Here is a 12077-nt window from a genome sequence, read left to right on the forward strand (position 1 = left end):
TGAACAGGCATCTGCGATGCATAAAGTTGGGTAGACGCCTGTTGCTACAATGCAGCAGAGGGGCTGCTTCTCCTCTTCTGTACTTGCAGGATCTGTAGCTTGGGAGAGAAAGAAACACCAAAAAGTAGTCATGCACCATTAAGGGGCAGCTGCCGAGACAGCAAAATGGAGAGAGGCCCTACCCAGACCAAAGAAAGAAAGAACAGGACTTGTACCTAGTCTGTTCTTTGGCAGCTTCTGAAAACCTCTAAACCACTGAATTCTAGTTGTACCTTGACTTCTGCATTTAGAGACCACCAAAAGACTACAAATGTCATCCTTCTCAACAGTGTATTTACATAGTTTAATTCTGCACTATGTGAAAAACCCCTTTGTGGATTTAAGCCTACAGCCTAGACCCCTTGTTTCATACTGAAAAATCATAAACAATTGTTTATATCTTGTCTTCTCCATACCATTCTTGTGGCATTGCCATTCTCCAGCTGCATAGGACTGGTTGCACGAAACTCTCAGGATGTATTTCAGGACATATCGTAAAAGGCCATGATCATGCACAGCAGCAGGGAATCTTGTGACCACAGCAGCAGGAAACTTGAAGCTCTCTAGGTCAGTGTCTTATGGCTTAATCATATCTAACCCCAAAAGGTGCAGCAAAAAGGAGACAGCACATAGGATCTGGCTCTGGCAAACTGCTCATCACCAGGATTTCTTCAGGCAAGACTCATACACTGGGAACTGTGCAGCTCAGCCTGTTACGACATGGTCTACTTCGTTGGGAGGGAATGATTTTCCCAAAATACCCGCCTCTCACCTGTGGGGGTGCAAAGAGCATATTTGATTGACCAGGTGTAATGCAACCGACGGGCTGGCCTGACTGTTATTCGGACAAAAGCTTTTGACCTTGCGGGGATTGTCCCTCTGGAGTGTTCCAGCTCAAGAGCTGTAGAAGAAAAGAGGTGGTATGAGCTCTTGGCATCGCAGATCTTTCTTACCACACACGTGCTCAGCACACAGCTCCCTAAGCCTACCTGCACTCAAGCCACTGCCCACTCCTGTGTCTAATCATTAGGACCACCTTCAGGTGTTGAAGTTGGTATTCCCAGGCTACAACTGGGACTACAGACTGGGATTCCCAGACTACAACAAGCCTGCCTTTGGCCAGCAAAGAACAGGGAACTTCCCCAGAGGAGGTCGTCTAGAAAGGCAGCTAACGGTTTATAGAACATTGGGTTTACAGAACAATGAATGTTCCATAAAATGATGTATTTATCCAATAGTAGGCTCAGCAGTTACTGGTGTATGACATTGTAGGACACTGGCTTTGTACTGTTCAGCAACACACATGCTGGCTGTAAAACTTATCTAACACTACTTCATCTCATCTGTGTCAAGTAATTTGTTGAAGCCTTAGCTTGGTTAAAAAAAAACAAAACAACTTGTAGCAAAAATTCATAGAATTTTCAGGATAATTTAATTTCTTCTGGGAAGCTCCTCTATTTAAATCCCTTCTCTGCTGGGAAATCGTATCTTATTTCAAGGTCCAAATTGGTCTAACTTCAATTGTCAGGCTCTGGGTTATGCTTTTTCCAGTAAGATAGAAGAGTCACCTGTAGCAAATCCCTAAGCAAAGGAGCAGATACCTTAAGGCACTTGAGAAGCAATGCAAGCTAGCCAGCAAGCAGCCCAACCTCAAAGTTCATGCTAGATTGATTTTGCAGAAAAGAGGAGAAAGCCAAGGCCCCATCTCATGCTAATTCCCCTACAGTACCCAGCGGATCGCTGCGGACCTCCTCGGGGTCACAAGGCCCGGTGATCAGTTGTTCCACACTGAGGACGTACTTCAGAGAACAGATCCCATCATTTAGCAGTACAACACTGCAGCTTTGCAGGTCACCAACCAGAACATTTCCAAGGTCCAGGTGCTCCTTTTGTGCCTGGAATACAAACCCGCCGTGCAAAGGTCGCCGTTACAGATCGAGCGTGGTGGCTGAGTGTAGCCACCACTTATCTCACCCCATGCCGATCCCTTGGCATGCACAGTGCAGTGCAAAGGGCTCCCTGCCTTGTGTAGGTCCTGGCATGCCCTGGGACATGTTGGAACAGGGCTGCAAGGGGCTCAGTCCCTTCTCCAAATACTTTCTCCTATTGCTATTTAGGCTGCTCGCTGGGTAGGACGCAGCATATTCAAGGCTGTGAGGACACTAGCTGGCCAGCTGCGCTTGGGACAAGGGCTGAGATACGTCTGCTGGTCCCTCTGTGACTACATTAAGAGTCCCCCTCTCTTTTGGCTAGTCATCCACTCGTATGCAATTTATAGTGACTAAATACCTCTAAGATATTACCACCTATCTGTCCAACATGATTGATATGGGGCAATGACTTACAAAGTATTATTTTATTTAGCTCTGGTTCCTTAAGAAACCTGCCTGAAAATGAAGGTGGCTGCACAGATCTGCACATAATAGGAGAAAAGCCAGGTGGATGTGTGCTGGCTACACCACTTTGACAGGTAGGTCCACTACACTTAAAAATCAGACTGATGGCAGAACTAGTGGAGAAGGAGAGTGGGCAGAATGAGAGGAGAGAGCTGGGAGTCCCAAGAAGCCAAATGGCTTGCTCAGTTCAGTCTGGAACAGAGGATTTGAGAGTGATCCCAGAGGATTTGGACGGGTCACATTTGAACTGGCAGGATATTTACATCATGCTGTTGCCATTAGGCTGTCAGAGTCAGTTCTGTTATCTCCACTGAAAGCAGCGTCTGGGAATTTTGCTGCAAATCCTTATTGGCTGCCTCCAGTACAGGTTGTGCAAAAAGGAGAAGCCCAAACCCCCCACCTCACCCTAGTACCCCTCCTACTACCCAGTGGGCCCCAGTTCCTTACCCTGATGGTGCCCAGCACCCCTTCTCCAACAATTCGCAAGGCATAATGGACACTTTTGGGAGATACGGCGTCTAGGCTTTTCCTCCTCACAAACACCATAGCTCGCAGCAGATACTTGGTCTCCTTGTCAGGAGTAAAGGTCCATGCCTGAGCCTAAAATCACAAGAGGGAAGGAGAGTGCTCACAGGAGCTTCAGACCAGAGCCAAACCTATAGACCAGTACAGTTGCATTCAATGCACAGCCTCTTCCTCCATTACAGCTAACCTAGTCCTCTACAGACAGGTCTCACTCCAATCCTCCACCATCTCTGCCTGTGTCAAAGGTTCATGTTGGGAATGCACATTCAGATTTTCAAAGCCAGACTGTGGAGTTCTGCTAGTCTTTACTACTCTCAAAAAGCACTCAGGGAATACAGTAGAAGTTTAGAACCTGAATTTACAGGTGGGAAAACAGAACATCATAAACCTTCTCATGCTCTCATTTGTCCTCTGTCTATTAACACCTCCCGCTGCATGACAAAGTTGCTGCTGTGTTAATGCCCAGTCCCACCCAGAGTATCATTATCCAGTGCCTGTTTAAAACCCATTTGGTCCTGTAGTCAAGGAAGATGTCATCACGTTTGGGCAAATCCACATTGTGGGAACCAGCATGACTGCAGATGCTGGCTAGCAACCCAAGCTAAGACACTGACTGATATTCTCCAACTTGGGCATTAATGACCAAATGATTGACAGCCCTCACATTTCTGCTCTAAACACTCTGCAGCTGTATTGTAGAGAGCGAAATACAACTTTGGTAGAACTTGAACTTACCATGGCTTCATAGGGCTGGAGGATCCCTGCAGTGGGGCTGACAGACAGGATCTTGCTGTTAGACTGATGGATCTTCCATATGAAAACCATGGGTAGCCTTGAGCAGTTTTTTATGGTATACATTCGTGTAGAGGAGGTCCCTATATAGACAGGCTTGAAGTACAGATTTCCTTCACCTTCTAAGAGCAAAAGAAGGGACTCCCCACAGCTCTGGAGAGCAATCTCCTGTGGAATTAAGGGAAAAGTAACAGATGTTAGCTAGAAGTCTCAGCTACCTCTGGAGGGACCTTGCAAAGATGTTGCTCCTTCCAAGAGAGAAGCAAGAGTAAACTGGGTCTGAAGGCAGAGGGGTCTGAAGGCAGACTTTAGGTTGCGCTGTCAAGGAGGGCCCTGAGCATAGAATAGTGCATTCCAGGAGAGGGAAACCCAAGAGAACAAGGGGTACAAGATGTCTGGCACCACAAGCACCTTCTATCTGCAGCATTGAGCCCACCTTAAATGTTGAAAATATTCTTTCGCTCCTATTTCCAAAGGAAAAAATCCAAACTAACTGTTAGGAGATGTAACAGGGATCACAACGCAAGTCACTGTGAAAAGGGAAGACTACAAGGGAACAAAATTTTGCTCACCATCTTCTTCTACTCTCTGCCTACCTTGGTGTATCCGGGATAAGAGTTCAGCTGCAAAGGCAGGACATGCTGCTGCAAGACTGTGTTAACTGGGTGAGTGGAGAGAAAGAAAATCTGGTGGCCTCCTGGAATTATGTGTCCTGAGCAGGGCTTGACCAAAACAGAGGGACAGGCATCCTGGTTCACACTGAAGGTTATCAAAGAGGTGCCCGTGTTCAAGAGCAGCATACTGCAGTAGGTATCAGTGTTAGGAGCCACAGGAGGAAAAGTCTGGTGGAGACAAGCAAGAAGGGTAGTTTGTACTGGGTTTAGAAAAACAGCATAAAGAAAAAGCTTTCACTATGTAGAATTCCAGGTTCCAACAAGCACTATCCTGAGTCTATGGAGAACTTCGTAACTGTTTCTCTTCAAGGAAAGAAAGGAAATCACTCAAGAGTATACAAATTGTGGTCTTTTCCCTTCCCACAGAAGCCTTCACCTTTCATAGGCTCGTGGGACCAATGAAGCTACTTGCTATTATGCAATGCTTTCTGCTCATCCACTAAGCGAGCTGCTTGCTGGGGCCTGCAGTCTCTGCATGGATAGTGACCTCCTGGATTAAGAATTCCAGTAGGCTGGAATTTGCTCCAGCTCATGCATATCAGACACAGGCTGCATGTCCTGGACTAGCTGAAGAGAATTTCTAAGAGGTTCTCAAGATTATTCTTACTTCCTAGGGTCAGATCTCGCTTTACCTCATAGCAACATTACTTGTGCTACAGAAACAACAGAAAGGGTCAGGGCAACTTCCACTCTACCTTGTAACCTCTTCCGTAAGTGTGGATTCTGTGTGCTGCCCTCCATTTGCCTAAGGGCATGCAGAGTGTTTGAGGCTCCTGGGAGGGGACTAAGCACCTTCCTCAGTGCCTATGTCCACTTAAGCAGAAAGGAAGGAGATCCCAACAGCTAGCATCCCACCAGCTCTGGGAGTTAATGGGGTGCTCAGTGCAACCTGACACACTGGAGGCTGCGAAGCTAATGCAGGGGATAGAGCATCCGATTTCTGTACCAAAGTAGGAATCTCCAGACGATCAGGAACCACATAAGCCACGTCTCAAAAAGGTGCAATGGGAGATGAGGTAAAGACTTCAGAGGTAAACACTGAGCATCTCTGCAAAGATCCAAACAATCAGTTACACACCTTGGGGACATCCAGGGTGTACTGTGGGATGAAGTGCTTCCGTTCTGCTTCATATGTGTGTGCTCTCAGCCTGACAGTCAGGCACCAGGAGGGACAGATGGTGGCATCCTCCTCAACGTTGCTGTAGTGTCTCAGCACCTGCAGGCACGCAAGGGACAGAACAGAGCGCATACAGGAAGGGAGCGTGGCAAGGTGCCTTCAGGCACGTGTACCATCACAGGCAGCAGTTTGTTTCAATGACATCCTCAGGGCTGAGGAACTGACCTTTTCAGGGAAGAAGGACTGACCAGTGCCAGATGAGGAGCATGAGTGCTGCTTTCCCAAATAGCTACTTTTTAGACCCAAAAGACCACTGAGTGACTTTCAAGCAGAAGGACCCATCCTTAGGCAAGGATGGTGCTAGGCAAGCAAGGTCTACAAACACTCTAGTGCAGTTTGAAAAACTTGCAGATGCTAAAGTTAGCATTTAATGGTGAGTCACTGAAAATAATTGTCTGTCTTTTACCTAAGCCTAACAAACTCCTGACTCTAAGGTTAGTCCCAGATATCCTGTACGCTGACTTAGAAGGGAAAAAATGCAAGAAGAGTAATCAATAGCGTAATGAACATCTCTCTCACCTACCAGGATGTTTCTGGGTGCTAAAACTTCTGCAATTGCAGCCTTGTGTGACATGAATCCCACGTCACATGGGAGGAGAGGCTGCAGTGATATACAGTGCTCTCAGCAGCTTTACTTGTGGAGGGCCAGACACAAAAATCAAGTTATTGCCCATCACCCAGGCCACACCAACCATCCTTGTGTAGGCTTCCATCTATGCTAATAGTGCAGTAATGCACAGTAATTCCTTCTTCAGTGAGGTGTACATTATTTCACATTCACTAGGGGTAAGAGTAAGTGTCACTGTCCATATGCATGAGCTGTGGCTTGCTTTGCTGATTTATCTTTTCCAGGACACAGGTAAAGGAAAAATTTTAACCCACCAGTGCATCAAAGCAGTGGCCAAAGGAGTTAATAAAGATGCATGCCAGTTTACCAAATTCAAAATAAAAGGTTCCATTTGAATTTTAACTCCCCCAGAAGCCTTTAGCCTGCAAACAGTTGCTTGCTAGGCCCTCTCTGGAAACTGGTCTTAGTAATTCCTACTAACCTTGTAGAAGGCAAAACCTTCCAGCTCTGCTGCATAGAGACTGTTGAGCTGAGTGGGCTGGAAAAGGACACGGAAGGCTGAAGACTTCAAAGGTGGGATGTCACAGATTTCGGGGCTCACTTGGAAGGCACTGCCATGGCTTGGAGTCCAGGCAACAGTGATATTTCCTTTGGTGTGGTTTGTCACAGAGAGAGGAAGCGGTTCTACCTTGTGAAGCGGCACGCAGCAACCAAAATCGTACTCTCTGGGGCTGACACTAACATGAAGGGGAAACAAGGCCAGGTCACTGTTTACACCATTGTAGAAATATTCAGTCATGGAGTTGGCTTCGAAGTATTCCTTGGGAGGCTTGTCCTGAGGGATCTACAGGATGGAAACATCTCAGCGTGAGCACGGGAAGTGTGCCTGTGGGAGACACCAGGCACTAGAGCCCTGATTGCCTTCATGAGCAAGAGGGCATGCAAGATGCACTTCAGTAACAGTTCCCAGGACAGCTCAAAGTCTAGGCTTCAAGGAGGCTCCTGTTTGTAAGCCAGTTCTCAATCTGAAACTACATGAAGCAAAAGAAGACCCCTCGACTGCATTAAAGCCAGAAAGTGGCTTAGTGGCTGAGCTTGGGTAAGACCCAACCAACGAAGATAGTGTGGGCGTGTGCTGGGAACATTAACTGCAGAGATATTAAAGAAATCAGTGTGGCACCTGCAAGTCCTTCTAGATCCATCTGGACTGTGCAACAGAAGCCCAACATCAACAGCATGGGATTATTTTAGATTCCAGGGAAGGCAGCCCATACCTCGTCGGGCAGCATGAGGGCTCCTTTTTCATCCATCTGCAGCTTCCCATCTTTCAGCATCACACTCAGGATATCAGGGGGGTAGAAGGTCAGTCCCCTCACCATGTTGGTTCGGTACCAGGAGAGGTGTCTTGCCTGAAGGATGGCTGGCTTAGCTGCATCTGAATGGCAGGTACCAAAAAAATCCACATACATGGGTTCCTGGGAAAACACCGGAAAGGATGATAAGAAATAAACTGCCCTTCTGTGATTGCTTTGAGAGTTACACCATCCTAATACCTCACTTCAAAACCATGCCTGGGAAAGGCTTATCATCTCCAATGTTAGACTGCCATTTACTCTATGTCTTGATCTGTCCCAAGATCTTTCTTGAAACTGGAATGAAAATTGAAGGCACTCAGTGCACAGCCATGCAGCTAAATTTAAACTCAGAGACCTAAATGGACACAAGCCACTGAGGATGCACCTCACCCTACCCATAGGCATTACTGACTGTCTGTCTGCATTAGCCCTCTGCTGCTGATAGGAACCTGCGCCGTGGGGATTCTGCTCAACATGAGCCCAGGTCCGGCACTTGAGTCACAACAACCCCATGCAACGCTACAGGCTTGGGGAAGAGTGGCTGGAAAGCTGTCTGGTGGAAAAGTACCTGGGGCTGTTGGTCGACAGCCAGCTGAACATGAGCCAGCAGTGTGCCCAGGTAGCCAAGAAGGCCAACAGCATCCTGGCCTGTATCAGAAACAGTGTGGCCGGCAGGACTAGGAGAGTGATTGTCCCCCTGTACTCGGCACTGGTGAGGCCGCACCTTGAGTACTGTGTTCAGTTTTGGGCCTCGCACTACAAGAAAGACATTGAGGTGCTGGAGCGAGTCCAGAGAAGGGCAACGAAGCTGGTGAAGGGTCTGGAGAACAAGTCTGATGGGGAGCAGTTGAGGGAGCTGGGGGGTTTTAGCCTGGAGAAAAGGAGGTTCAGAGGAGACCTCATAGCTCTCTAAAACTACCTGAAAAGAGGATGTAGCGAGGTGGGGGTCGGTCTCTTTTTCCAAGTAACAAGCAATAGGACAAGAGGAAGTGGTCTCAAGTTGAATAAGGGAATGTTTAGATTGGACATTAGGAAAAATTTCTTCACTGAAAGGGTTGTCAAGCATTGGAACAGGCTGCCCAGGGAAGTGGTAGAGTCACCATCCCTGGAGGCATTTAAAAGACAATGGTGGTGGACTTGGCAGTGTCAGGTTAATGGTTGGACTTGATGTCTTAAAGGCCCTGTCCAACCTAAATGATTCTATGATAGGTATCAACGGAAATGCAGTGGGAAGAGATTTCCAGTCTGATGGGGAGCAGTTGAGGGAGCTGGGGGGTTTTAGCCTGGAGAAAAGGAGGTTCAGAGGAGACCTCATAGCTCTCTAAAACTACCTGAAAAGAGGATGTAGCGAGGTGGGGGTCAGTCTCTTTTTCCAAGTAACAAGCAATAGGACAAGAGGAAGTGGTCTCAAGTTGAATAAGGGAATGTTTAGATTGGACATTAGGAAAAATTTCTTCACTGAAAGGGTTGTCAAGCATTGGAACAGGCTGGCCCGGGGAGTGGTGGAGTCACCATTCCTGGAAGTATTTAAAAGTGGTAGAGTCACCATCCCTGGAGGCATTTAAAAGACAATGGTGGTGGACTTGGCAGTGTCAGGTTAATGGTTGGACTTGATGTCTTAAAGGCCCTGTCCAACCTAAATGATTCTATGATAGGTATCAACGGAAATGCAGTGGGAAGAGATTTCCAGGGGCTACTAAATGAGAGAGGCCAGCCCTGGTGGGTTACATTGGAAGATCCCTCCGAGCTATCACAGTGATGAAACCACCCTTTGCCTCTCATACCTGATGGTGGACAAGGCACACCACTCTGCGGTGATAGCTGATGGGGTGAGTAGGTCGAAAGGTCACCTTCAGCGCAAGTGTTGTTGCACCCTTCAAGACTCCGCAGGGGCGATCCAAAGAGAAGACGCTCCCTCTGCCATCAATATCAAACTGGTAATAGGCTGGAACATCTGAGACGTTGCTGATTTTCAACGTCTGCACCAAACTTTCCCCAAGATTGATCCAGTCAAAGTCCACAGAGTATTGATGCAGGGACACCGAAGGACCTAGCACAACAACAGACAAGACAGATCCTGGACCTGTCAACATGTCACAAGCCACTGCTGCACTTAACCGATCTTCCCAAATCTGACTCACCTCATCAGCAAACCCACTAGTCCTAGCAAACAGCTGGACATTCACTTCCAACAGTCTTATATCTGTCTCAAGCAAGTATAAACCCCAAATGGTGCACTAGGGACAGCCTGGATCCTAGCAGAAGGTAAGTCTATGACTGAGGGCTGTGACAGTGACAGTGCCTAGTCCTTCCCCGAGCACTAGCCCTTCCCCTGCAGTGCTAAGCAGAAGGCAGGGAGAAACAGGGAAGGCTTTCACTCTGGTACCTTTACATGAGCCAACCACCTTCAGGACAGTCTGCAGAAGGCATCCAGCAGATAGGATAGTGAAATAGTCGGTACTGTGCTCTCCTACAGTCTGAGGTTGAAATCGTATGGCCAAGACCAGCTTCCCTTTGGCAGGGACGACACCATGGGACACATCACAGGAGAAAACATGATCTTGAAGCAGAGGATCTTTTGCTCTTTCTATCCTACATGGTGCATCAACCTGCAAGCAGAAAAGAAATAGGTTAACAAAGGAGCCAACAGGAGCCAGGATGGCTCTGAATGCAGGACACTAATCAGCGAAGAGCTGAACACCACCAAGAGCACCAAGGCTACTGCGGCCCAGCAGAGAAATGCTGTGCAAATCTCTGTAACCCTGTCCTGCTGGAGTGCGCTGCCGGTAGCAAACTCCCATAATATGCTCACAAGTCAGGGCTGCAGCAAAACATCCTGGTGATCTCTGGGGTTGTAGTGCTCCTCCTCATAGAGGGGAGGATGGCTTAACGTGTCCCCAAGGGCCAAAGTAGCCTAAGTGACTGCTGTGACTAGGGGGACAGGCATATTTCTCTCCATTCACAGTTCCACCTTGTCTGGGGATGATCTTTTCATAAAAAGCAAGACTGGCACCCTGATGCCTTCCTCAAGCCCCTTAAAAAAGGTCCTGATCGTTCCCTGGGGATGCTGAGCACCATTGCGGTGTGAACAGTAACAAGAAGTAGTCTCCCTCTCCACATACCACAGACATGTTGAAGACTTCGACGCACTTCTCCATAGTTGTCCCCACTGGCACTGACCCAAAGCACAGCACATCCCGAAACTTTCCAGGCTGTACTCTTTCATACTCTTCCCCTGTCACATTCACCCGCAGGTAGGGGTATTTGGCTGTTAAAGGGAATAATATAATGGGTTAAGAAAGAGAGGTGAAATCTCCATCCTTGGATATTCAACGCTCAATTGGACAAGCCTCTGAACAACCTCAAGTAACTCTGAAGTTGGATATACCTTCAAAGTTGGCTCTGCTTTGAACCAAATAAACTCCCTTCCAGCCCTAATTTGCTAAACATAGAGTCATATCTTTTGTTTGTCAGTGGCCGTACAAGGCACTTCAGGTAAAGCCTTGCTAATGAAACTATTGCTTATTCTAGCTTGCATTCAGAAAGGTTTAGAAATTTCCCTCTGGCTTTCTATCTAGCAGGGACAGACAGGAGAGACTAAGTGCAGACAAGACCAGGAGTTTCTGGAGGTTTTTGCATTGTGCCAGTGAACTTTCATTTCTTCCCCTCTGTCAACTTAAGCAGGCTCCAGAAATCCTGTTTTGGCCAAAGTGTGCCACAGGGCATATCGGACCCGTGTCTCTTCAGATCATGCTTCCAAATTGACAAAAGTACGTTAGAGAATTTCACAGGCCACTTTCAAATCATGGGCGTCACTTGCTTATCAGTGGATTGAGTCAAATGTGGCACAGCCTCAGAGCACAACACCTCCATGTATCCCTGTGGAATGCTATGCCACAGTTAGGGATGATATGTACTTCTTTGAGTTCTAAATGCAAGAAAGACTCACCCAGGGCTTTTAGCTGGATAGTTCTCTTTTGTTTCTCTTCACCTCCAAACCAGCATGTTGCTGCCACATCATACACCACAGCCACCTTGGGTTGGAAGACCACCTTGACCATGCATTCAGCACCTGGGTTCAGCATGCCGCAGTCAGGAGTCATGTAGAAAGGGCTTGGTGCCTCCCAGGCAAACGCAGTAGCGAGATCACTGGGAAACGGAGGGACATTTTAAGTAGACGAACGGATCCTTTGCTGCCTGTGCAATCATGCATAGGATGAACCCTTCCCAATGGGTTATTCGGTTAGGATGTGAAGCAACCAATGCTGAACGGCAGAAGCCCTAATATGTCTGGCCAAATATGTGACGCTGGGAAGAAATTTTTCTCTAGTCCCTGCAAATGCTCTGTTCACACTTCACTGAATCTTATCTATTACATCTAAGAACTTTATTAACAGCCATTAAATTTCTCAGCTTCATCATGTGGTAGCAATCAAGTCAGCTCCAGAATGAAGTATTTGCTTTTCCTGTACCTAAATTCGCTGCTGCTTAATTCCAAATGAACATTTGTTCCTCTGCTATATGACCAGGTGAGAAGAGAGGACTGAGATC

The 12077-nt window shown here is 47.4% G+C and overlaps 1 protein-coding gene across 1 annotated transcript in view; it reads right to left on the reverse strand.

The window, feature by feature from the left end:
* CCDC108 (coiled-coil domain containing 108) overlaps positions 1–12077 on the reverse strand; it is a 32350-nt gene that overhangs the window by 16284 nt on the left and 3989 nt on the right. The window contains exons 5-17 of the mRNA XM_009706613.1: positions 11476–11675; positions 10649–10794; positions 9913–10135; positions 9311–9576; positions 7446–7646; positions 6653–7015; positions 5505–5642; positions 4349–4594; positions 3696–3920; positions 2883–3035; positions 1769–1934; positions 812–940; positions 5–98 (exon numbers count right to left, since the gene is read on the reverse strand). Coding sequence (XP_009704915.1) covers positions 5–98; positions 812–940; positions 1769–1934; positions 2883–3035; positions 3696–3920; positions 4349–4594; positions 5505–5642; positions 6653–7015; positions 7446–7646; positions 9311–9576; positions 9913–10135; positions 10649–10794; positions 11476–11675 — 2550 coding nt within the window. The remainder of the gene's footprint in view (positions 1–4; positions 99–811; positions 941–1768; positions 1935–2882; positions 3036–3695; positions 3921–4348; positions 4595–5504; positions 5643–6652; positions 7016–7445; positions 7647–9310; positions 9577–9912; positions 10136–10648; positions 10795–11475; positions 11676–12077) is intronic.

This window comes from Cariama cristata, unplaced genomic scaffold (assembly GCF_000690535.1).
Source record: "Cariama cristata isolate BGI_N322 unplaced genomic scaffold, ASM69053v1 scaffold15730, whole genome shotgun sequence".
Lineage (NCBI taxonomy): Eukaryota > Metazoa > Chordata > Aves > Cariamiformes > Cariamidae > Cariama > Cariama cristata.